Here is a 27,402-nt window from a genome sequence, read left to right as displayed (position 1 = left end):
TTCTTGCAACCTGCAAAGAAAATAATATTGACTCTATTCAGGAAGTGTTATCAGAATAGACAAAACACCCTCACTATAAACTGTCTCAAACCACTGTTCCTATATATTGCTAATAGCAGACTAATAATAGATCTTACAGAAGTGTGATTTAAGTAATTTCTATAGGACTAAGTAATGAATTTACCTTTTGTTTGCAATTTTAAGTTCTGTTTCCAAATTCTTCTTTTCAATGGGAATTTATTTGTTAAAAAAAAAAAAAGGATAAGTTCTTTTTAATTATCTCCTCAGAAGTCACTATGCAAAGTTAATCACCTCCTGGATTAAGTAAGCCTTTGGTAATGAGTCTCATTTTTACTGGCCTTTCTTCTGAATTTATTATCTCTGACCTAATTTGTGTTGGTGCAGACTGGGGTATAAACTAATGCTCAAATATTTCTGTAAACAGTTCATGCTATTTTATTTGCATCTGTTTGCACAATTTTCAGCTCATTTGCAGTATTGATTCATTTAGAAAGATACACATCTCAAAACAACCATCTCCCATGCTGCCTGTTTCTTTATTTGACTCACCAGCAAACACCCATCTTATCCTAGCCAACATCTGATAATGCTCTGGTTTTGCCCACAGAAATATCATTGCTATCCAGTCTTCTTGGATAGCATACAGAAAACTCTCCCTACTGTTTGTAGAAGAGCACTTTCCATAGTACCTAGAAACTGATAAGAATTCTGATCATCTGTTCTAGTAGATATAAAATGGCTTCTAGCTGGGATATTTTGCCTTTCTACCACTCCAGAATAAGGAAGCCTGGGGAAATTATTAGAAGGATATTCTATGAGAAGGCGTTCTGTTTCCTGCTTCTTGTATATTTTACTCCTGTGAAGGGCAGTGGATGGCCTCCTTATAAACACACAAATTATTTGACTTCTAAGAAATGTCTTTTTTCCCTTGTGCAGAGTGAATGAAAACATGCTACAAGGACAATGTTTTCTTTGGTGTAAATACCTATATATGTGGAGGACTCGCAGATGGAGACAGTTTTTTCTTGCTTGCAACACAGTGGTGTTACACCTTCCCAGCATGAAAATAGTTACATTAGATTTACCTATCATGACTAGCCACATAATTTTAAAACAATGAAATTAAGTGCTATGATTTTCTTTACTATAAGAAATTATTACTAAGGTATTTTATATCCAGACTATTCTACATAAAAGGTAAACGCAATAAAATTTCTTAACCATTACTGAAGAAAAATCTCACATCAGCAATTATGAAATCACTGCAACAAAATAAAACTAAGATGATGCTTGAAAAAATGCTCTGCCTGGCTGATTCCTGTTGGAAGAGCTCTTGTACATGCTCTTTATTTTTGATAGGGAATTACTCTAAAGTTTCAGCACCTTTGCATTATACCTCTGCTGAACAGACACAACTTGGACTACACCAGCTCAGAGTGCTTTATATGCATTAGGTGTGGTCTGTCCAGTCCTCAAATCACTGCGGTTTTGCATATACAAACCCTACAGTAGGAGTGCTGTGGTTTGAGTCATAGTTGGTTTTTTTTCTTTGAATGAACAGACTTAAGAGATGAGGCAGAGAGAGCTGCAGTAAAGAGAGGAGGAATCAAGGAGAGTGGATGAATTAAGCTCAGTCACTCATTCTAGCACACTGTGTCTGTATATCAAAGACAAGAATTGAATGTAATGGAAAATGTTGCTGGAGCCAGTACAAGAGCTCTGGCACCCATCTTGATCAGAACCCCAAGGCAGTATATGAAAATAATTTCATAAAATGCAGCCAAGCCTTGAAATAGGCCTTAATATTCCCCTCCTTCCCCAATTATCATCCTAGTACTACTGTTACATCTCTACCGAATACTTTGTTCACTTCATAAATACAGAAATAAAAAGGACCATGCTGGTCACTGACTGCCTCCAGGTACCTCAGTGCTTCTCACACCACAAGCACCAGTGCCTTTGTCCTCTCTCTAGTGACCTCCAGTGTCTCAGAGACACAGAAAAAACAATTCCAGAAATCAAACTGCATCAGTTAACTATTTCCAGAGGTCTGATTTGTGAGAGCAGGGGCTATCTTTTCTAGTATCTTTCTGATTATCTTAAAGCTAGTGCCAGAGACAGGAGTTGCTAGTGCCTAAAGTACCTAGCTCTTGGTATCTGTTCTTGAATGCCTTCACACCGGGGGGGGGGGGGCACAGGACACAGGGACAAGGGAATGAACTGACTGCTTAAAACAATATTTTATTTTTCAAAATAAAGCTGCGTGAGATGAAAACTTGGTTTACATTTAAATAAATCATGATGCTGACAATGTAGTTACCATTGTTTTTTTGCATATTCCTTTCACCTTTTCCCATCATGTTATGAACTGAAAATACAACCTTATGCACTTTAAACAGCAGTTTCTCCTTAAGAGAATGGGGAGAATACACAGCTATATGCAGCCTCGTGGAAAGTTTGCACAGTGTATATGATCTGACAGCTGTTCCTATGAGAAAATGGATCTAAAAACCCAACACAAAAAATGAGTGAAAATTGCCTTTGAAGGTCTGACCCAAAAGCCCTCATTTTCAGTTTTATTCAGTGGCACTGGGTTAGACCTTTATCTATTTTAGTCTGGCTCAGGAAGACTGCTAGGAGTCAGGAAGGGGTTTCCACGTCCAACCCTGCCACAGACCTGCATGAGATTCAGCACTATCAGAAGGCTGTAAATAGAAACTGGTACAGTTAGTTACTGTGGTCGGTACCTCTCCTAGTGTGGAGATCCCACTGAAATCAATGCACATTCCCATCTGGCGCAAGACTGGGTTTAAGCCACACTCCAAGGAAAGCAATTCATGCTTCATCAATTCATCTTATGTGATGGAGAATTAAAAAGCAATATTAAGAAACACACTTTGCTTGTTCATTTACATCTGTCATTTTGCTCAGTGGTCAAAGGAAATAGCTTGTGGTTTTCCATTTTATTCCTCACTAGAGTCACATTCTGATCCCGTAATACTAACACAAAGCTTCAGCATTTAAGTTTCAAATGCTGTAACAGTGCCAGCTACAGCTAATGTTCAGTTTTTTAAAACTTATTTAGTTTGGTATTTTTAAAAGACTTTTTCTGTCTTCATTAATTTTTTTGTTTTAGGAAAAAAAGTCAACAAAATGTTCAGTCTCAGAAAGTCTTGCAAAACCTCTTTAAGAATTCATGGGTTTATGGTTTCTCCTATGAGCATCAATTGATAAAGAGCAGCATATGTTGCCAGTGAAAGAACAGTAAAATGGCCACTGATGTTTCTAAATTTCACATCTTTACAATATTCTCCTTTAAGATTATCCAATCGCATACCAGAAAGCATGTTTCTCTTTCTTTCCCCCCTCTGTGACATGATTCTCTAATAACACAGTTTTCTAACAGTGCTCTAAACATCTTCCCAGCAGCTGGCCAATAATTTTAGGCAACCTTAAAACCACTGGATAAATATTATAGACATACAAGTCCAATCCAGTAAAGGCCAAAGTGATACTGGTATGGAGAATTGCTTCAGACAGTAAAGAAACTGGTTCACGTAACAGATTCCCACTCCAGCAACTAATTAAATACTGAGAAGAGGCTCCTCAAAAGCCAAGAAAAAAGGTGTTTCACATTTCATAGGAGAAAAGACTAGTAATTTCCCAGGGCGATGGATGTTGCTATTCCTAAGGCCATAGGCATACAATGTGTACAGTCTGATGGCAAACTGGAAGGCCAGGCAGCAGAGAATATACTGGAATCTTGTTCTCCAATGTATGAGGCACAGAGTGCCTCCAGGGAGCCACAGGCAAAAGCAGTACCCTTCCTTAAAGATGAAATTGCCAGAGGAAGTAGAGCCAAAACCGGCTAGGTCTTTCTCAGTGTATGCTCAGGTGAAAGGCACCAGGGCTCCATCTCTTCAACTCACACAAAATAACGATGGCAGTTGGCAAACAAATCCGTTTTGCATTTGCCTTTCATCTGTGGATGTGGAGTCATTCTCTAGCAACCTCTGGTTTTTTTGCTTTTGGATACTTAATTTTGATTCAGTTTTCTTTAAATATGTTAATATTTTCTTCCTCACAACTGGCATTGGGCTGATGTGAGGCTGAGCTGACTGCCTCCCTGGCGGTCTCAGAGGTGAGGAAACGAAGGCAGTTTGGCAGAGTCTTAATCTGTACCACTGAGACAAACAGATAGCTGGCTTTCACCTTCTTTTTGTACGAAAGAAAAAGAAATTTTGTAATCACAGGATGGTTCACACCTTACCACGGCAGAGAAAAATGGATCTTGATTTTACTGGCTTTCAAAACTCCATGGCTGTGCCCTTCACTATCACATCCCACATACTCTCTCTGTGCTACAGACAAGTATCAGCCTGAAGGAAAATCTGTCTTAAGAGTCTGCCAAACTGCAGTAACTTCAGTCCCCTCCCAGGCACAGTGCCCAGTAGTTGTATGGGAATCCATGGTAGAAGACTAGAGGAGAAAAAACTACAGATTGGATAAGGAGAGCGGGGGCACAAATGCATAACTGAATTGCTGTGACTTCCTTTTCTCCTGTGAAACAGGATAGTTTGAGGAACAGCCACTCACCATAGGGGCTCCAGTGTATTAGCTAACGATTCACTGCTCAGAGACAAGAAGATTGAAATGGCCTTACCCCTGCCAGTGCAAACGGTTCTCCAGGGACTTAATGCTTGTCACTGCTTGCCAAGGCTCTGCAGGACTGCAGGATGTGGCCAGTGAGAAGTGAGAACAGTGTTGCGGTTTAACCCCAGCCAGCAACTAAGCTCCAGGCAGCCACTCACTCACTTCCCCCCCCATCCAGTGGGATGGGGGAGAAAATCGGGAAAAGAAGTAAAACTTGTGGGTTGAGATAAGAACAGTTTAATAGAACAGAAAAGAAAAAACTAATAATGATAACACCAATAAAATGACAACAGTAATAATAAAAGCATTGGAATGTACAAATGGTGCAATTGCTCACCACCCACCGATCAACACCCAGTTAGTTCCCGAGCGGTGATCCCCCGCCCCCACTCCCCCCAGTTCCTATACCGGATGTGACATCACATGGTATGGAATACCCCTTTGGCCAGTTTGGGTCAGCTGCCCTGGCTGTGTCCTGTGCCAACTTCTCGTGCCCCTCCAGCTTTCTCGCTGGCTGGGCATGAGAAGCTGAAAAATCCTTGACTATAGTCTAAACACTTCTTAGCAACAACTGAAAACATCAGTGTTATCAACATTCTTCACATACTGAACTCAAAACATAGCACTGTACCAGCTACTGGGAAGACAACTCTATCCCAGCTGAAACCAGGACAGAGAGACCAAACTCACGGGGCAGCCTGACACAGATATCCAGGGGAATCCTCATAGAACTGACACAGCCCCCGGATTCCCTCACCAGTGTTTCTGAAGAGAATCGAGTTGAACAGGGCTCCAGGAGACAAAGTCACAGAGACCAGTCCAGTTTTGCTTTTATTGAAATCCGTGAGGAAACTTATATCTATGTCAATGAAGTCAGGACTGTGTTCTGTATTTGTAACTAAGAAAGTGTCAGTCAGGCTTCTCTGTCATTTCCCCAGGAGGTCAGGTCACTGTCTTGCTCATTTGGCTTCAATACCATTATTCTAAAACTTCCTTTTGCCTCATGTACTGAAAGGGCATTAGTGGTAGAACTGACTGTTGACTCGTTTTCTGGTGTTGGAGTTGTTTTCTCCAACAGATGAGCAAAACCATTAAACTATTTTATAATGAGAATATTTTGTTCCAATTTTATCAGTATATAAAATCCCAAATGTGTCTGTACAAAACCTCTTAAATCCCTAATCAATAAAGGTTTGGGTGAGGGAAGGGTTCAGGGCAATAAAAAGATCCTTAAACACTGCTGATATTCTTACAATAACAAATTACCTCTTGCATTTTGGTAGTGTTTGCAATCATTAGGCTTTTGCAATGAGCAGCTTGTCTTGCTGAAAATCATTCATCCTCATTTAATGACAAATTCTCTTAAAATTATTATCTCAAATATTTTGCCCTTTATGAACTGACAAAATGTTGATAATTCACATTTCATTGCTGATCCTGAAGGGCAACTAACGTAATTATCCGAGGGTGCTCCTGCTGATTTCTCATAGTTTGCCCTCCAAGCCTACATTTTTCATCTTTGAATTTTGAATGCATTTATACGATGCCTTTTTATGTAGTTAGACAGCAGAACATGTTTCATGGAAATAAATTAGCATTATTTATTGAGTCTCTGGGACTATTTTACTAAGTAAGACTCATATGAAAATGGAACATATTCAGCTACAGAGGAAAAGTATTTTGGGATTCAGGATTACAGACTGCTGAGTTCAAACCTTTCTTGTGCTCAGTAACTACAAGAAAACTCTATAAACTTCACGCATGATACACAGCACTTTGCAGCGTGTGCCCCATCCTGAATATAACTTTTTAATCCTGTTTTATAACACACCCTTGAGACAGACACACACACATTCTCACAAGTCATTACTCTGATGAAAACACGCTACACAACTAAGAGATCAATTATCAAACATAGCCAAAAAAATTACACAGACTGAGTCCATAATCCCACAGGCTACCAACAGCAGGGATTATGTGTGTAGTTCAAAGTGTCCTACTTTCCAGGTCTAATGCATTTTTTTCTGTAAAATATCTTTAAAGGAAAAAGGAAAATTCATGAGCAACAGTCCCAAATATGACACTTTAGCCTCATCTATAACTTTTGCAAAAATTATTGATTGGCACTGGTTTGAATATAAACACTGCATTACACATGAAGTGTTAATTTCCTGCCTGGTACACACAGTTGGGCACAGAGATTTTAGAAGTCATTAACCCTCTGATTTATGAGTACCTTGGCTGACAAAAATGTCTTTGCTGACATATGTTAGTAGATGTGCAGCAGTAAGACCCTGATCCATAATAACCAACATGTTTTTTGCAAGGTAGCCCCTACCCAGAATTAGCCAGACTCCTACTACACTCGACCCCTTTAGCTTTGATTAGATTGGGGTGGTTTGGCAGTAGTTTTTCTCATTTGTGTGTGTTTTGTAGGACAGGTTGGACTTTGTATGATACAAAGTACTGCCAACAGACAATTACATGGTTCAGAACCATGGAACAAGTTCAGGAGTAAATTAGCTGCACTTTTTTTTGAGAAACCTTGGACACACATAGCCCATAGCTAGATAGAAAAGTGAAGGAAGGGCAAAACTCATGATAGTGAGACTATGGGGGCAAGAGTAGCCCATTAACTGATTTTACTTCTGTCACCAGATAGGAAAGTATATTTCTGTAGGGATCTGTGCTACAGAATTCTGTGGACTGGGAGACCAACATGAAGTAGCACCTGGAAGAAGCTGCTCTAAGGGTCACAGTTCCTCCAGTTGTTGACCAATATTTTAGCAAGAATGCACTCTGAGGCACTAAAATATTTCCAGTTCTCCCTTTTCCTTCTTCCTCTGTTTCAGCAGCTGCCTGGAGCACCTAGCTGTGGGAGGAGGAATTAGAAAAATGAGACCGTGTGTAGATAGTATAAACTGGATTAGTCTTACTCTGTAAATCATTCTCCTGGCTCTTTGTGAAGTAACACAAAACACAGATACACCCTTCTTTATGAGTTACAGGTGATGCAGGAATGACCTGGTGGAGATTATTATGTGGTAGGTTTGCAATTTAAGAAATATTTTGCAGAAGGAGAAGGATCAGGATGTAGTACATGTAAAAGTGGATAAGCAATGAGAATGCAGATAAATTGTATGCGCATGGTGCTAGCCAAAATCACCAGTGACTTGTAGAAACACTAAGCTGTGTGGGAGAATTTTAGAGCCATCTGACTGCCACTGAAGCAGGTGAGAAAACAGCCTCAATCCTTTCTAGAAATTCTTCATGATTTTCAGTGTGGGAGTTCGGTCTTGGTTTTACAGATCAGACACAGGCTGCTTTCCTCTTGAACTACAATCTAATTATGTTAACATTAATAATTATGAACAAGAAAAAAAATCTAGAACTGACATCATCCTTTGAATCAGTTGTCTTTGTTTATTACAATATTTTGTTAAATATTTTCTAAAAAGGTCTGGGGTTCACTATTAGTGTTTTATTGTCACATTTGAATTTCTTGGTCACTCTCTTTTCGAAATTTTTACACAGGTTTTTTTTTTTTAAATGGAGACATGGAAAGAATATTAATTACATTCTCTATTTGAAGCCTGTCTTCAGACCTTCATAAAGCCAGCAGACTTGCTGCTTGTATAAAAAGAAATGTAATTGTGTACACCCTTCAGTTAGCTTCTTTCTCACCTATGTTAGTAGATGGTCTGAATAAGGCTAATATGCTTTGTCTGTTCTATTGCCTGTAATAGATACAATTAACAATTTAGGGGAATTTACGGTAACACAAGGGCATCACTGTGAAAGAACAGCAGTGGTAGTTAGGCTATATAAATTCTGCTTGTGCCTGTGAAACTTTTTTTTTTTTCTTTTTTAAATCAGGGTGGAGACACGATGAGACTGAGTGACAGTATCATGAGAGCATGATAGGCAGGGTCATACTGCATTCCTGGCTGACTGGAGAGATGTTACAGTAACAGTTTTTATGCAAAGCACTGAATGGGGTTTGTGGATGTCACAGCGATACATGAGGTATTATGGAAGAAGGCCCAAAGGTGTGTGTTTGAATATTTAACTACCAGATGATAGTATAATTGATGCAGGTTTGGATTCCACTGTGGGCGGTGCGGAGTAAACTTCAGCCCCTTGTCTGTCCCAATTCATGACTCTTCCCTCATGCTGAGAAAACCTGAATTCCCAGCATTGCTCTGTAGTTTCTGACTTGGCAGCCCTGAGCATCATTGCAACTTTCTAATGACATTTCCTTCCCTGTCTTGTGAGACAACACAAGTCACCTTTCACTCTCATGAAGCAATACAGAAGGAAGAAGAATAAGGACATTCAGCTGTACTCCCCACCAAGTACCAGGGCTACGCCCACCTTTTTTAGACTCTAAATAAATTTGCTTTTCTACAGTCACTTGGGACCAATCCAGCATGAATACACAGGACTGCACTGATGTCTCACAGGAATCAACTTTCTATCCAGTCTGTCTGTACTAGATATATAGAGAGCTATTAAATCTCCAAATTTTATAGAGCTGACATAAAAAGTCAAAACCGAATTGGCATTTACCTACTTTTTGACTAATACATAGAGGCATATGATTAATACAAACCCATCCTAACTACTTGTTGGTGACCAGAATGACAGAGAGATGTCACAGGACACTAGTTGTGCAGGCTTTGCTGTTCAAGACAAGTGTGCTTCTCTGATGCTACTTGATTTTTTTAATATTGCAACAGAAATTCTTCAAATTATTATAAAATGTCATTAAGCAACATTAAAACATCATGAGCTAGATCCTGTTCTAAGATGCAGCCATTCTGTTCTGTTAATGAAATCAGGCCTTAAAAGCGATGCAAGCAGTTCCCACTAGATTAGATAAAGCAAGTGCCCATAACCAGGGTATAAATACCTTTTCTTCATTTTTTGTTCACCAAAGAGAAAAGATGACCTGGTTACAGGACCACTATCTATGTTATTGCAATCTATGGTCATTTTCTTTTCAGCTTTTCAAACTTTTGCAAGCTGAAAGACCATCTCTGTGCATAACAGCACTTCTAAAACAAACTTGAACCAGAAATGTTCCGGATAGATATAAGCCATCCACCTTCCCATGCTGCCAAGGAATGCAAATGCAAAATATTAAATAGTGCATATTTTCAGTGTTTGAACCACTCTCAGTGCTCAGCAGCAGAGCATAGAAATACATACAAGAATCTCTTTCTGGCTAACAAGCTTAGGAAGGTTTTCAAGATAAACTAACTGAACATGGTGAAATAAGCTTTCACAGGTGTCAGCCCAGGACCTCTGTAAACTTGGGAATAGTACTATCTTTCTGCTGTTGGAACAAATCATAGCAATCTCAGAACTAGATAAAATCACCCCACTGGTGCTGTTCCGGAGTGCACTGCCATCTCACAGTACCTTGCCTGGACATAATCTGTGATAAAACATTCACAGCACGAAGGGAGAGAAGTAAAGCTGGCTACAAAGGATTCATGCTACTACTGAGTCTCATGTTGGGAATCTCCAGCTTCCTCTTCAGTGCTGGCCTGTAATAGGGCCCCTTTCTCCTAATATTCACTTCATATTCCAAAACAGTTGAAAAGATGGACCTCTGCAATATAGGAGTGCGGCAGCTTACCTCCAATGCTGAGTTACCATTCAAATGAAAACAATAAGCAAATTTCATGGTGAAGTAAATTGCATCAAAACATAACCTTTGGGGTTTTCTTGCATTTCTGCTTCCTTATACTGACTGAAGCTGGGGCATTCACTGCGAGTTTTGCATTTACTTCCAGACCTCACACAAACTGAAGGCGGAAGGAAAAGATCAGCAGAAATGTTATCCAAGAAGTGCAATGTTCAAAAGGATGGTGAAAAACTGCTTTGTTTCTTTGTGGCTATTTCCCTGGTGTGGCATGCAGTTATTTAATCAGGGCATTATGAGTCCCTGCTGATGGCAAGGCAGATGATTCTAAATGAAGCTGTGCACTTGGTAATGAGGACTGACCAAAATGCTTGAGTGCTCTGCTTCAGAGCAGACTCCCCAAGACTATATTGTAAAGATCATTTACTGAGAAGGCTGTAACCACATTATTATTATTATACAAGCCTGACAATTTATAAGCCTGACTGTTTTTTACATGCATGCACTAGAAAATGCATGAGGTGCTCTATACACGGTAAAAACGTAATTTTTAATGTTCTCTACTCCTTGGAAACTCCCTCCTGTATATGAAGAGAAAGGCTTCAGTGTCTTGTTAAAGAGACACCTTTAAACAATAGGCTTTGTATTCTGCATACAAACCCACTGGAGACTTTTCAGGTTGTAGGGCATCAGATCCTCAGCTACTGTGAACCAGCTTAACTGTGTTGATAATCTGGCTGAAAGAGGGCATTGTAGAATAGGAATGTGCATGATGTTACACTTCATTGCTAAGATGTAACCCATCTTTGGTTATAACCAATAACCAGCCATGTTTTCTGTACCACAGATAGAGAACTTAGCACAGAGCTCCCTTTCCATTTAACAAATTAAAGAGAAACTACCTAACTTCCGTGACATTCTTGCTGTAATGGACATAATCAGGATGTACATTCTCTTGTGATATGACTACATTCGCATAAAAAGGCACCAACCAGGAAACAGCACTCCACTGTGCAGAGTGTTGTACAGATACACAAGTTCTACCTCCAAAGAGATCCTCATTTAAGACACAACAAATCATCAGAGAAAAAATGGCAGATGCATATGCAGTAATAGGCTTCTGCTTTTGTTAATACCATTACTTAGCATTTCATATTTAAAACAATATGCAAATACCAAAGGCTAATTGTTGACATTATTAAAAAAGGGGATGATGCTTTTTCAGCTTCTTCCCACACCTTCTGGAGACTACTGTCATCATGCCATGCAATTTAGGACCTATGCTGTAAGGGAGCATTAAAGTAAATAGTAAGATCTATTTATTTTTAATCAATGCAAAAGTGTGACCAGAAGGCAGTGTTAGTATTAAATAGGAAAGATATGCAGGGATCATCTAAACCAGCTACCATTTAATAGCATTTTCCACAGTATTTTAAGAAAGTTGAAGCCTATGAGCAAACAAAACAGATCAATTATTCAAACAGCGAAGTCTTAATATAATAATTTTCTACTTCTCAAAGAACAGACCGTGGCCTCTAGACTACTTCCTATTCTATATCTAAATTGTTATACACAGATAAATATTCTCATTAAACCGAATCTACTGTGTAGAAGGGCAGCTGAGCAGCAGAGCCAGGGTGCAGACACCTGGACACTTGGTTCTAGTCCTGCCAACAGCCCATTCTGGTACCTGGTCAAGCTGTGATTTGGGTGGAAGCTCAATGCGGAGCACATATTTTTGAGCAGATCAGGTCTCCCACTCAGCCTCCGCGTTGCCCTCTGCCAAACAGATGACCTTTTGTCCAAAGCTTGCAAGACATAACCCTTCTGTCACCTCAAGCTACCAGTTATTATTGTTATTACAAGTGCTGCACTGCACTCAGCTCCTGAGCTCTGGAACAAAACCAGGTGTATTTACGAGAACAAGAAAAGCACATGTCTGTATCATGCCAGAGAACCTGCAAAACTGTTGCATGCGTCTGAGTCAACCAACTCAGTCAACAGTGATTTCAGTCTTCAATTTCATTTTAGAAAGTGTGGAGTTACTCAGTCCTGAACCTATGCCAGGCACTGCAACAAAACCAACACTGCAACTGAAGCATCAGAGTGGGAGAGTTACAGCCCTGTCATCAGCATATGGTAGACAGTAACATATGCATGAAAAACTGAAGCCAGAGGTGAAGTATGATTCCAGAACACAGCAGTATCTGAAAAGTCTAAACATAGCAAAAGTGCTGGCTAAAATCTGCTACAAGGATGCTGCAAAGCCATGGGGTGTTAAAAGGCATCCAGGTGAGACTTCACAATGCACATCAAAAGATGGATGGTGAATCAAGAATATCAGCAACCCCAGTATCAGCCAAGATGAAGGTGTCACAACAGATACACATAATGCTTTTTTTCCTGTGGCCTAACCAAACACTTGATGAAACTTAGAAAATTGTTGTCTTTATACTAGTATAGAGCTCTTTGTGACAGTCTTTTGAAGATTTCTTGCCTCAGTGGTTACCTGGAAAATTAGAAGGGGTTCACAGGCTTAGGTTGTAAAGAAGATAGTTCTGCCAATACAAGGGTAATAATGGCTATCTTAAAGAAGACAAGGTCCCATGGATAAAAAGATACGTGGTTGCCAGTTCAAGTTAACTACTCTTTCCATCGGCGCTTGGGAAAGGTTATGTCAACTGCTGCTTTCTGGAAAATTATGATTTCAAGAAAGCTCTTCTACCACAGAGCATTTGCTGAACTCGTAAATACAGTGCAACCACTGAAGAAGTGAACTAAGTGCTGCATTCCTGTACCCTCTGCCTGAGATCAGGAGAGGGAATAACGCAGTTGTCATCTGTGCCTTTCAAATGTGAAGCACGTCAAAGACTACCAATATTTATGACCAGCCATATATTAAATCCCACCAAGTAAACAACGAGGGAGAGCTAGCGTCCCAGTCACCCTTCCTCAGCCACCCCGCTCATCGCTTCACTCTGCGGAGCGAGCGAGCAACCCGTTTCGCAAGGAGACGCTGAAGTGCCCGGAGCTGCACCGGCACGGCTCCGGCCCTTTGCTGCCCCGTCCCTCGACAGAGAAAAGCCGTTTCCCGCCGACACAGCCCCCCCGAGGGAATCACCGGCCTCGGAGGGCAAAATGGTCACACCAACCTTCCTCCCCGAGAAGCCCGAGGTGGCTTCGCCCTGCTAACGGGAGCCCCCGGCGTGCGCCGCTCGCCGGACCGGGAGGACCGCACCGCCGCGCCGCAGCCGGCCGCCCCCCCCCCCCCCGCCGCTCGGGGCTGCCTCGGCCAGCCGGACCCGCGCCCCCTGCTCACTTCTTCCCAGCGCCTCCGCCTTCCACTCCGTCTCCTCCACTGCCCCGTAGCGCCTCATCGGTCTGTCGGCCTCCGCGCTGGCCGAGATGGACCTCCTCAGCTCCATGGCCGGGCCGGGCCGGGCGGCGCGGGGCTCCGCAGCTCACTCCATGCCAGCGGGGCTGCGGCCCGACCGCCGCGGAGACGCCGCGGAGCTCACCGCTCCTCTGCGCGGAACGGGAGCCCGCGGGCGGGGGAAAGGGCGCCGCGCACATGCTCAGTGCGGGGCTGGGGCGGGGGGAGGCAGGGAAACAATGCGCGCCGTAACCCCCCGCGGGGGCCTCGCCCGGCACATGCTGCACACGCGCCCCGCCCGCCCGGGCCGGGCCGTTCCCTCCCTCCCGCTTGGGTGGGCAGACTGACCTCCACGGCGGCGCTGCCGCGCAGGTCGGAGCCCGTGGCTGGCCCGTTTTGTCTCTGCCCATCCCTGCACCTGCGGCGTGCGCTCCCATCGCATAGCCGAAGCGACTCGGGCGAGCGAGAGTTAGTAAATACGCTCACATCAGGGCACGGGAGGACTGTCCTTCTTGTGGCCGGTGCAGCACGGAGCACAGCTTCTGGCCTGAGCAGCTGGGCAGCAGGGGTAAAATCCGCAGCTACTCGTGGCTTTTGCAGTCTAACACATCTCGGGTTGCTGTGCATGCAGCCTTTGGCTTTCCTGAAGGTCCTGCACTGGATGGAATAACACTCATTCCCGCATCGTGCTGCCAAAAGCCAGAGGACAGCACCCAAACAAGTGACGGGATTTTGTATTTCTCGTAACCGTATGTATTTTTCATGGCTTTGCTGCTTATGCGGCCTGCTGGGATTGGAAGAGAAGGAGATGACTATGCAGAAAGCACAAGTGTGGTGATAATTATTGCTGTTGTTATTAATTTCTTCTTTTATTGTAGGGGAGGTTATATGGATAAAATCCCTGAACAGCATTTTATGGTTGGAGAGTACCTTTCCTAGGGAAATTCCCTTGCACTTTACTGTATGTAGTAGCGTTCCTGACATAAAGACAATGAAGCAGGAGTTAGGCAGGTTGTCACGTGCCCCACAGCAAATCAGGGTTTTAGCACTCCTTGCCCGATTTATGAAGAGTCATGGTGTACTGGTAATGCTGAATGCATACTGGGTGCATGAAAGCTTGTTTGTTTGTCGCCTACTTTTGCTTACAAACTTTGTCTTGCCCTTCAATTATCAACACTTTAGAAGTCCTACCTGTATATTCAGTGATGTACTTACTAATTGGACTGACGCACATTGCTGCTATACTCATGAACAGTTTTGTTTGGGAGTGCTTCACATGTTGGAGGAGAGAAAACCTCCACATCAGTTTTAAAATTGTAACACTGAAAATATCTGTTATCATTTCTCTGCTTTTTCTGAGAATTGGAATTAGCTAACAAATTACAATGAGTTGTACAATGTTTTAGGAGGTCTTCAGGTGATTTTTCTGTGTCAGCTGTGCTCCCCAGGGATATGCCATGATTTGAGCACCAGACATGCTGGAAGAGCTCTTGTTGAGTATGCAATGCTCCATCCTCACTGGTTTTGGCCTTTAGAGATGGAGCCCAAACAGAGCTGTGAGTCAAGCAGAAAAGCTGGTGGCAGCACTCTGCACAGCTGATTTGGGGTGACAGTGCAGCTGCCTGCTGGGGTGGGCTGGACTGACTCACTTGTAGAAGTGAGGAACACAAAGTGTGGGAGGAACATAAGAGCCCATCTGGGATCTGGATGAGAGTTGGACTAAGGGAAACAGGCTGATCAGGGAGAAGGGCCAATTTTTGGTGGATCTGAGGACTATTTAGGTTCAATCCTTCCCTTGAAGTTTTTTAGGTAATTATAATCCAAGTACATTGGTTAGGAGATGGAGGAATGATGCTAGAAATGGTTGAATATTTAAAGCTCTGCATTTGTTAGTATGGGATAAAAACACCCACTGGCTAGAAACTTGGATGCACAGAGTTCACTTATGTTAGGCAAAGAATGTATAAGGTGATTTATTGTATCTAGGAAGTTTTCACCTGCCCATTTTGAAAAAGTCACAAGATCCAGTAAGGGCCCAGTCCTGCAGGCTGTTAAACCTAAGAGCAGGTATGTGGAAGCTGTCCTGCTGAGCTCATTTGCACAAAAGTTTTTGCAAGACTAGGGCCTAAGTATGTACCAATTATTTTGCTAATGTTCTAAGATTAGCATTTTTGCTATCACGACTTTGGAGCATTGTCACTGCTGCATTTGCAAGTGGAATTAAATTTCTTCCCTACTAATGATGCCCTTCTGTGCACCTCAGTAATATATATGCATTCCTTTACTGATGAAGGTTGGTTTTCTTCTGCTGAAAGAACTGTTAAGGAAGAAAATATAAAAATTCAGGTCTCTTCTCAATGCTCATAAGATAATGCCTGGTAGAAAAACAGATGTGCACTTTGCTCTTGTGGTCATTTCCCCTGATTGCTTTAGTTCCCATTTCTGAACACAGTCCTGCCATCAGGAGCTATAGCTGGTCAGCGGCAGTTGGCAAATCCACTCTCCTATCTATTGCTCTTTGGCCTCCATTAGACATCACTGATGTCCCATGGCAGACACAAGACTATATATAACAATGGGCACACTTTACTCAGCAAAAATCCCTAAATGGCAGTATGGCTTGTAAATCTGCTGGGGGAAAATGGTCTTTGCTTTCATGGAGCTTCTTAGATTCATCTCAGATTTCTCAGCTTGAAGTTCTCAGAGCTCTCTTGCCTTTATGGGCACATCTAGTATATCAAAAGGGTTTTCTAAACTGCTCAGTGGGTCTGGGGCAGCCTACAGTGAAGATAAAAGTCAGGGTCATTGTTCTTTGTCAGACAATATAGTCATTCTAACACAAAAATAACAAAGGGTTAAAATTCTGCCCAGGTTTTTCACTGATTTATCATTATAATAAAAACCTGCAACTCAGCTGATGAAACAAAATGCAATTAAGTGGATTATGCAGTTATTCCATTTTGCAAGCATAAATACCCAGATCCATATCTAGAAGGGACAGAAGGGGCACTGTGCTTATGTAAGTTGACTGCTTGCATAACACAGGTTGTGGGACTCCTATGAATCTATCCTATAATTTTTTTTAAAACACTAAGTCTCGTTTCAGAACATTTCTGTGTTGGAGGAGTTACCATAATTCCTTAATATTTGGTGTCATGGTTAATCTTACTTCCCGTGAAAATGCCTTCTCTTGAATCTTCATCCCTCAGCTCTTAGGGTTCTTTGTAGTTCCAGATCCTTAGAATTTCCCTGGTTATTCCTGGTACCCTGTGCAACCTCTGACCCTGCATCCCACAAACGGTTTCAGCGCTGCGTTAGGAGCCTGGCGGGGTGTCATCCTCCACATGTTCACACTACTGTGCTACAGCCTCTCTGCCACCTCCAGATCTCACTTGCCAGGCATATGCATGGCACAAAAATGTCCTGGCAGAGGTGAAAGGCTGTGATAGAGCATTAAAGGAAAATGCCTGTCTGGTGGCAAACCTGGTAGTCAAACAGATTTTAGAAGGCACAGACTTAGCTTCGTGACGCTTCCTCCCCTGCATGATCCGATGCAGCAGAGTTGCTGTGTGAAGACAGAGGACCACAAGTACGCTGAAGAATCTGCACAACCCCTTAACACAACAGGGTTGTAGTAGGGCACCATTCACATAAAACAATATGCAATAATGGGTTTTACCTGTGCTTGAAATTCAGCCAGTTCATGACTTTTTCAAAGACCCAACTTCATCCTGTGGTATGAGTAGACATGAGAGTGTCGTCACCTAGCACAGGGGTTGTCTGAGGCTGCTGCAGCCAGAATCCCCGCTACATACTGGTGTGCCACATGGCCAGGGTGAGCACTGTGGGTAAACGGACAAAGCTTCACTCAGCACAGTGTTTACCAATGAATGAGGATCTCTGCAGCGCTGCGGCTACGGCCATATCATGTGATATGGCAGCAGTGTGCTGTCCTGGGAGCTGTAGTGGTAAATCTGTACCTTGTATTTCACCTGTTCCCAAATCATTATGACCAGTCTATATAGACAGCTTTACACAGCGGGGAAAATGGTTCTAACGTGTTAGTGTCCCTAGCCTGTGTCGTAACACAGTATGAGCTTGTCTGAGTAAATGGGATCTTACTATATTTCAAATTCAAGTTATCACAGAAAATGAGGTCTGTGTCATTCTAAGTGTATTTCTTAGATTTGTGTTATCACTCTCCCTAAAAGATCTGTATTAGACCAGAGTAAATCTCATTTGCTATTCAGAGTCATAATTAAATATGATCTAATTAAAAAGAGGGGAATGGCATAGCTAAAAATTACAGGAAGATCCTTGATACAGAAAATACTTTCTTGCTGTAAGCTTCCACTTTCAATTTCATGCTAGCATGAAACAGTTGCCAGAAGCCTGGGCTGTGCCATTCTGCACTTGAAAGAGGATCTGCTGTAGCACAACCTGTGCAGAATGAGGGCCTGGATTCATAAGCCAATGCATGTCCTTATTATATTGTTCCCTTTTTTATCAATCCTAGCTCGTGCCTTTTTTATACTTATTTATTTAGAATTACAGCCTTTCCATATATTAACCATTCCTTTAAAAATATTTTTTAGGCTAAAGTAACTTCATAAATAATTGAAAATAGTTGCAGTAAAGTAACTAGGATATTGGTCCTTTTCCACAGCTACCCTACATCTCTGTGAGGATAGAAAAGTGCATATATAGCTTAAATGCAGTGTGTATTGCAGGCAAGCAAGGCATTCTAATGAGCTTGTTAAAAGGCGAATGAGATGCCTTGAATTTAACATCCTAAGTCTGAGGTATGACAGTGATCCAAATATTTTGAGTGTTCATAAGTATTTCTACCTGAACACCTATTAAATATCATCTTATTCTGATTTTTAAATTTTTTAATAATGTTTCCATGTGAAATATTGTATGAATGTAGCGCTGGTTTCTATGTGTCATTGTTTCATCAAACATGCACCAAGAAAAAAATTGACTATATATTCAGCTTACTATTTCTCCAAAGCTGAATTTCTAGTAGAACTATGGAAGCAAAAGATGAGCATTTAATGGCAAATTTTAGTGATCGGGGTGCCACTAATTATGTGTTAGATATGACACGCTTCACAGGCTCTGGGTTGGACTAAAGCACTTTGTGTTCTAGAAACTTTTTCTAGGGAAATTTTCTATTTTTTTAAATCTCTGCATATTGCTGCTTATGATGTGACTTGTGTGCAATAAATGTTAACTGGCAGCACTGGAGCTACAGCATCCGACTGCCTATCTCTTATCCAAATTTGGAGATCTACCCTGTGAAGTTGAGTCTGATGTAGCAAATATTTAGATAACTCTAAGGAGGAGTACTTAATTGCTTTTCTATCTCAAATCAAGACAGACGCTTGCAGGATTGAGCTCCCAAAACACAGTCTAGGCTGGACATACCTTGTTAAACATTTGGGCAGTTTAAAACACAGTTTGGGTGAAACTGAACTGATAAATCAATGGCCTATCCTGAGCTATGCCAAGTTTTTAAGTGTCTGTGTTTGACAATCACGCCTGTACCTGTACTGAGCCTATTTACAAATGTTCCTGGGAGGTGAGTAGTAGAGACTACTAAAGCTGGCACACTATTTTCCACTTATTTAGATTTATCTCAGCTATTTTTAGTATAGAAGGTCAGAAAACACAGCACAAATTCAGGAGATGCAGTAGCAGAAGAGACAGGTCATATGTCTCGTAGAAAGAATGGAAACAATCTGCACAGACCGATGGCTGTAGTTACAACCATAATACAGATTTCAGAAGCATACTTCTCTAAACATTTTTCCTTCTCATTTTATTTTTGTCTTAGTAGACTCTTTCTACATTTACTCTATTTTTAAGGTACAAATTTTACAGAAAAAGCTGTTATAGCATCTGTCAGATATGTTACTAATACCACGGGTAGTGAAGCTGTCTGTGTAAGAGTCTTATTTTTGGCATTTGGAGCCAACTCCAGTGCTATGACTGGACTGACTGTTGTGCAGGTGAGTCATCATTGTGCAGGTGGCTTTTGTATCAGTGACGGGTGGCCATAGCTACAGGATGTTTGAGTTCAGTAAACTTAGATGTTAAGATAAATTGGTCTGGGCCATTTTAGGAGACTTGCAAACACAGCAGACAATATTTCAGTGTGTATGTGGGCATGTCCATTTTAAAGTAATAAATGTACTGTGTAAAATTTGCAAACACAGCAGCATGCATCCCCAAGCACAGCTCTCTTAGGGCCTGAGCCTTTCGTCATTTCACTTAGTCCAAAATGTAAAGGTGACTTTCTGTAAGCCTCCATTTTACCTTCACAAGTTTGGATCTTACATAGAGAGCTCAAAACTGCTTACAAGCTGTGAGGCACACAAAAAGACTGTCAGTGTCTTCCTGATCCATGTTCCTATGCAGTGTATGTGCTCCACTACCCTTGCACCCTAACAGGCATGTCCATCACTTCTGTGGAGCGTTTCGCTGCCCCCTTCACTGGAACTGGAATCTATAACGTCCCAGCCCTGAATTCTGAAAGGGTTTCTTTATGACTTTAATTTCTCTCCAAACTTGGCCTTCAGTGATACAGAACCTATTATTCTATTGTTTTTTCAACTTCTGCCCCAAAACAGTAAGCAAAACACTGTAGAGGTACTTGCCATATCATATCAGGTGTAATTACTATCAACGCATCATAATTCATTACTATATGATGACCATTCTGAGCTAGCCATTGAACTACTGCAAAATCCTTCAGTCTCACTGGTGTATCATGGTAAATCAGCTGCAGCTAACACTCTTGTTACATTTTGGATGTAAAAGTATGTGATGCATGAAATGGAAGCCGCTGAACACCTTTAGTAGATAAGTAAAGGTGCTTTTTACTTCACAGAGAGATATAACCAATGGTAAGATAAGAATACCACAGGGAAGCAGGCTTTGAGAGGTAGATTTCTCCAGGCCAGCATAGAACAAGAGAAAGGAAAAGACTAGCAGTGGAAAAAGAACTCCTCATCAAAAATCTTGTATTTTCTTAATATTTGTGCAATGAGAGGAAGGCTGCTTTCCTGACAAATCAAAGAAGTAATAATGTGAGGGTTTATTCTTATGTATGCACACACTAAGTGCACATCTTACTTATAGTGAGATACTTATATACTGATTCCAGGCAAGAATGTAGTAACTTAATTTACCCTGCTGCCAAATTATACCCTGTAAAGAGACACACAATTCAGAACGAAGCTGACACTTCCTTCACAGATAAAGGATCTCGTGGTGTAGAACTTTGTGTGCATGGTTTGTGAGTCCGTATGGGCCAGACACGGTATTTATCACAGCTATCTGAGTGCTTATGCATTTTACTTCTGTTGTAATTGGATAAAGTACAGTAACAGAACTGGGAACCGCATATTCCCACTCTCCCTATATCTCTGGTGACTGAACTACCTACTAGGCTATATATTCATGCTCCCTCTTGGTCTGTCTTTGATTTAACCAGTCTTGACAGTGTAAAATGGGGAAGGGTAACTGCATCAAGATCCCATATTTAAGGTCTTCTAGCAGAGGGGAGTATTTGCATAGGTGTCCCACGTTACATCACTCACAAAAACCATGAGTGTGCACACAGACTCTGACCTGCTGTCCTTTTTCCTGTTGTTTTACAGCCCCACTTCACAGCTGGCTTTCCCTGAACATAGTAAACAAAAAGGCCCATCCTTCAGTTTCTGAAGTTCTCTCACGTACCCGCTGCTACAGCAGAGCTGTCCTTGACAATGCCGTTTCCGAACATACTCCACACTTCATTAGTCTTTTCTGGTGCTGAGACCTCTCTCAGAACAAATAACTGTAATTGTTACTAGCGTTGCATGGAGGGGAACGATGCATTTTACTATACTCTTTGCAATGAAGTCTGTTTTTCTATCTGGATACATGGTGCAAGCCTTTTGGGCACTGCCACATTAAATTAATAAACTACAAAAAAAGGAAAGGCAGTGTTTGTTAGGGTGGATGATGTTGAAGAGTATATGCAACCCTCATACAGATATGTAATCTGCATTCTTCCTTCTTGTTTAAAATGGATTAAAGTAACTTTGATCATTGTGGACTGGCAACTGAATGTTAATTCTCAGTGTAACTTTGAAATTCAGGGAGCACATACAGTCTTTGGCTGGTTAAGCACAGGAGTATTAGACAGAAGTAGAAAAAAATATTACCTATGTGAGGCATATATGTACCGGTCACTGGGATTAATCTTTACAGCGTTACTACCTACATTTCAAATCAGAGGTTGCACAGCAAAAAAGGGTTCACAAAAGAGCTCGAAGAATGATTTAGCAAGGGGCTAACAGAGCTAAACCTATTTAGTTTACCCAAGGATTAAATAAAAATTTTAACAGTTTACCACTACATGCATACAGAAGGCTTTGACTGCTGTACCAAGTCTTTAAATCTTGTCAGAAAGGGAGTAGCAACATCTTATTAGAATGTTAAGGCTAGATTGATTTAGCAAGGTGATAAAATTTTGTAAAAATACATAAATAATTTCTTAGAGATGCAGAAGATCCTCCATTATTTGAAGTCTTTGGATACCTTTCTAGAAGATGGCATGAGACTCGACATCAAGGGGTTTGACTGAGGGAACACGCTTTGCTTTGCATTATGCAAGGATTCAGACTGAATGATCTTTTTTGTCCCTGTTGGCCATGAAGTCTATGAAACAGAATTTTGCAACTTGAAACCCTTCCGCAAGGCTTCCTCCTCATTCTAAATATACAAGTTACAGCAGGGAATAGAGGTGGTGTCTCTCTTCCAGTTGTGGAATACATTACTCCCTTCAGCCTCAAATCTTCTGAACCATTTCCTTCCCAAGAGTATCGCACACAAACTACACAAGTGCAGTCCTTCAATAAGGACCCCGTCGCCAACCTCTGTTCTATTTAAAAGTTTTTTATATCTTTTTCCTGCCTGAATTCCTCAGTTCCTTCTGCAAATGTATTCATTATTTAAACAGATAATTACATCAAAGTTTTACCTCTTTTTAATAAAAGAGAAATTAAGTCCACTGGCTTCATCATAAGGCTTTGAAAATGGGAGTTCTGTTCTGAATTTGTTCAGAAGTGGCAGATGACTTATTGTATGTAACTAAGCTTTACAGGGAATGAACAATCCCTGCTTATCTTTTACTCTACTGCTGTGGTAAGGTCTATGACATCAAATTGAGCTTTTCGCTGCGTGTGGTCCATGAAGACAGCATAAGAACTTAGCGTAAGACCTGGCTTTGTTTATACACACACTGTTTAAAGACAGACAGAGCCAAAGAACATCATTTAATGTTTATTAAGCCTTTGCAAAAGCACAGACATTTCTCAGTCAACCTGAAATTAATTATTTTAGTAAAATTCAAGTATTTCTTGCGCATCTCACTGGATTGGCACTAGCAGTAGAGGCAGCAGCACGAGCAGAAAGCATTGGCACTTACAGCAGAGAATCAGAAGGCTGAGGCTGCATAGATTTCAAAGGTTGTGCTATACAGAGAACTTAATGTATCAGATATGGTAACAAACTACAGGCAGTTTCACCTTCACTGCAGTATGAAACTGGTTATTTTATGCTGTGTTACTGGATGGTTGTTTCTGGTGTGAAAAAGACAGAGGCCTTCTGGTGAATTTTCCAAGCCTAGAAGGATGTATTTTGCATACTAGTAAGCACAGGAGGTTCATTTGCATAAAACATTTGCAGTAGAAAAATACATTTGAAATTCTCATTTTACCAAATTCAGACTCTATATCTCCACAGCTATCCAGAATAATAAGCTGGAACTGCACCTGATATAAATGTCTTCTCATCCCATTTACTGTTACAGAGAACCCATGACATGAAAATGTCACCTGAATGCATTCCTAGTTATTGACAGTGTGTTCCCTCCTTCCTGAGCACCTACATGATGTGTAATTCTGTTAATCTTTCTGGTTATGGAAATCTGCATGTTCAGCTGGCAATACAAGATCAGTGCAATTCCTTGAAATAGTCATAAAGCCGTTACAAATGTTTTTGAAAGGGTGGAGAGACATTAGGACAAGTCTTGCCTATCTTTTTTTCTTTTGTTTTTTAAAGAAATTACTGAATTACTAGACGAAGCAAACAAAAGTTCATATGTGTCAAACAGGGTTGGACTAGATGACCTGGGCTGGACATCCACAGGTCCTTTCCAACCTCAACCATTCTGTTATTCTGTGAAACTAATCTTCTAAGCCAAAAAATTGTCAAGAAATAATAAAGTCTTTAACAACTAAGGTGTTAGGTCCTCAGACTAAATTGACAGAGGCAGAAAATCTTTAGACGGTGCATTAATTTATGCACACTGAGAATTTGTCCCAACACAGCTTCATTGTTTTGTATTATGTGGGTCTGAAATGTTCAACGACCAATCAGTGCTCATAATTAGACAAAAAAAAAAACAACATGATTTTTTTATGTGGAAAGGGACTTGGGCTACTTAACTGTCAAGAACATTAACATGAGAAACAGAGGAAGTGAAAGGATTATGCAGAATCTAAAGTTTACTGAAATATAACAGCTACAGGCTTCCATTACATGAAAGAATTGTACTTCCAGTAATAGAAATATGGAGAGAAACCCTGAAGCCCACAGTCAGAAAAACTTGAAGACAAAGCAGGATTTAGCTCAAATTCCCAAGTAAAAAGCTAGCAGTACAAAAGCATACAGCAATAAAGCACAGCTTGTGTAGGCTTTTAAGCCATTTAAAATAAAAGATGGATCTTCCATTCATTAAATACTCCTAGTGAAGAAAAGCGTCAGCATTATACAGATCATGAGAATAGTTTTAAATTCTTGATTCACCTGGGGATTAAGTTTTACCAACTATAGCCATGCAGAAATATTTTTTGCACAGAGTTGCAGCAGAACATCACATACTACTTACAGCAAACCAACACTATTTCACTCTCCTTGTAATGTCATTATTTTCCAGTTCCCTTCTCCAAGAGAATTCTATTAATCATTAAACACTTAAGGCACAAGCAGAAATAAAAATAAGTAGCATCTGTAAAAAAAATTCAAATACTTAATTAGCACACCTTATCTGAAACTTTTAAGGCTTACTGAATAGAACAGACTTTAAAACGCTATTCTGATCCTAAAAATATCAACAGAAAAAACACTACTGAAATTGCTTCTTTATCCTGAGGACATTATACACAGAATAACAATTTAACAGCTATTGCTGTCTGAAACATCTATTCAGTCATCTTTCATTTTTTAAATAGACAGATAAAATGCAGTTAGTTCCTCTGTGGATTTCTACTCCTACTGGGATGTCCAGCATCAGGACTGCCCAGTTCACACTGTGGGATTCACGCAGCAGCACCCACTAAATTGCTCCCATAGGGACATGTAAGATAGACACCAGGCAGGGGAATTCAACTCACCAAATATGAGCATCTACAATGAAGCTATCTACACAGCAGCCAGTCATCTGAGACTCTCTGTTATAGATAGAAATAGACACAGTGCACAATTCACCATACCCTAAAACAGATGTCTAAAACTGCCTGTTTTCCTCCACTAACTGTAAACGGAGCTTAAACTGATCAGACAAGTTGCAGATGTCCATACCGCAGATGTCAAAAGTAAATTAACATTAATTCCACCTTAAGATCATAGGGAGGTGTCATCTTCTAGGTCTGTCTGTGCAGCTGAAGATGGAATTGCAGTGACTTGTCTATCCTGAAAGGGAAGCTACCTCCTCCACCTGTCTGCCAGCAAAACAGACTGTAGAAGCACCCCCCCACCATCTACCCTCCTCCCATCTGCTGTAGTCCTGTATTCAAAGCCACACAGGTACCTTGCATCACTCTTGACCACTGGGTTATGCTAAACAAGTTGATTTTACCTGTGCGCAGGGCTTGCATGATCCCTTTCCCTGTCTGAGATAAGCAGCGCTGGGCTCCCACAGTGGCAAATAACTGTAAACAATATATGAAGTAGTACAACTGCTGGCCAAAGGAATGTATGCTTATAGCCTAAACAGGCTTTGGTTTACTATTTAGACAAGACTGAGGAATTTAGACATTCCTCAAAGTGGTTTATTATTATTGTAACAGAGAGGGTTGAGTCTTCTCTTTACAATCATCATCAAGATGGGTTACATCAGATATTGTTTCAAGCTTGCAATTTAGTAACTTCAAGGCATAAAATGCCATTCTAAGAAACCAAGGGCTTCTTCACTGGTCTGATTTCAACTTACTGCAATCACAGAAATTTGCACAGTTCCTGTTCTGAGATACATATGCACCTTTAAAAAATACCAGTGAGCACACCTGCATTCAGACCTGATGCTCAGCTGACAAAGCAGGTCTATAATTAATTTTCACCTTCTCCTAGCCTCCTATGTGTAGTTACCCAGTGTCTTTTATGAATAGGAATGTTTAAAAGCCATTTGAAGAAGACATGGAAGTCCCTTATATATAGCTGGATTGTTTTGAGATGGATTCTGGCATTATTTACATTACCTTCCTTCCCATGCTCTTTTTCTTCAAAATCATAATTATATCTTCAACATAATGAAACAGTAGAAAAGAGTCCAGGTGTCAAGACTCCCATGTGCTCTTCAATACTTTGACCCTTGAGGGGCAAAGGAAGAAGTCGTTGACAGATATAACAAAAGCTCACTGCAGTGTTTAGTTAGGTTCCATCGTGCAGGAGCTGCTTATGATTGATGCTTTGCCCAGGTGTCAATATGCAGCATCCACCCCAAAGAACTCTGACCAAAGTTACTTATCTTTATTCTCCAAGTTAAGACAAAAGATCTACAAATATATTTCAGGTTTATATGTTCTATGAAATAATTCATGTTTTATATAGATTTTAATGTAGAATAAAGCAAGTTTCCCCCTATAGAAAAGTGGTCCCTACAAAACACAGCACTTTTGTTTTCTCTGGATAAAACAGATTCAATGCCACTTTTTAGATAAGAAATCCATTAAATTTTGTTCTGCAAAAGCAATCTTGCACTGATAACAATTGTCAAGTCCAACAACTGATGATTTAACGTTCCATTCCCCTTTTTCTAGCAATTACAAGTTGCTTGAAAATTAAATTACAGCTAATATTTCTCCCCAGTGAGGCGGTCTGACATGATGAGCAAATGCTTACATTGCCCTGTAAGTCAGTTGTTCCCTGAAGAGATGGGCTGGCAGCATGAAAATAATTAAATGCCAATATACAATTGGCCTCTTTTACGAAAAATAAACAGGCACAAAGACAAACTGTTCCACTGCTTATACTAACCAACAAATGTTGAGATAACTGTTTATTTTAAACACAGCAATGAGGCTGCAGTGTGGTTTACTGACTTTCATAAACTCAGTTTAACAATTTAGAATGTGTTCAGAACTAAAGTTCTTATTTCTCTGATGATTCTTCATCTGCATTGACCTTCTCTCTTTGGAGCCATATAAATGCTGACTTTGCTGTGCCATCTCCACTCTGTTGGGAAAAGCAAATGAAGGTAGCCCAGACAAAGCCACAGAGCCCAGTGTAAGCTGTTCGCAGGTAAACAGGGACCAAAATGAAGTTTGACAGCTGTGTTGGAAGGAGAGAGAGCTCAGTTAGTGCTCGTTATTAGGTCTTACACCTGCACACCCAACAACTCCACTGACTTTTCGCTGGGTTAGATCTACTA

The 27,402-nt window shown here is 40.9% G+C and overlaps 1 protein-coding gene across 3 annotated transcripts in view; it reads right to left on the bottom strand.

The window, feature by feature from the left end:
- BMERB1 (bMERB domain containing 1) overlaps window positions 1-27,402 on the bottom strand; it is a 74,833-nt gene that overhangs the window by 43,570 nt on the left and 3,861 nt on the right. Inside the window, exon 1 of one of the 3 annotated variants that reach the window (XM_069809994.1) lies at window positions 13,644-13,902. The exons of 1 other annotated variant lie outside the window; for it this stretch is intronic. In XM_069809994.1, coding sequence (XP_069666095.1) covers window positions 13,644-13,749 — 106 coding nt within the window. In that variant the 5' untranslated portion in view covers window positions 13,750-13,902. Of the gene's footprint in view, window positions 1-13,643; window positions 13,903-23,013; window positions 27,303-27,402 lie in introns of those variants that run through there. One more of the 3 variants, XM_069809993.1, reaches the window with a different exon arrangement.

This window comes from Haliaeetus albicilla, chromosome 22, assembly GCF_947461875.1.
Source record: "Haliaeetus albicilla chromosome 22, bHalAlb1.1, whole genome shotgun sequence".
Lineage (NCBI taxonomy): Eukaryota > Metazoa > Chordata > Aves > Accipitriformes > Accipitridae > Haliaeetus > Haliaeetus albicilla.
Note: the sequence above shows the minus strand (reverse complement) of the source record. Positions and strands in the feature narration are given on the sequence as shown.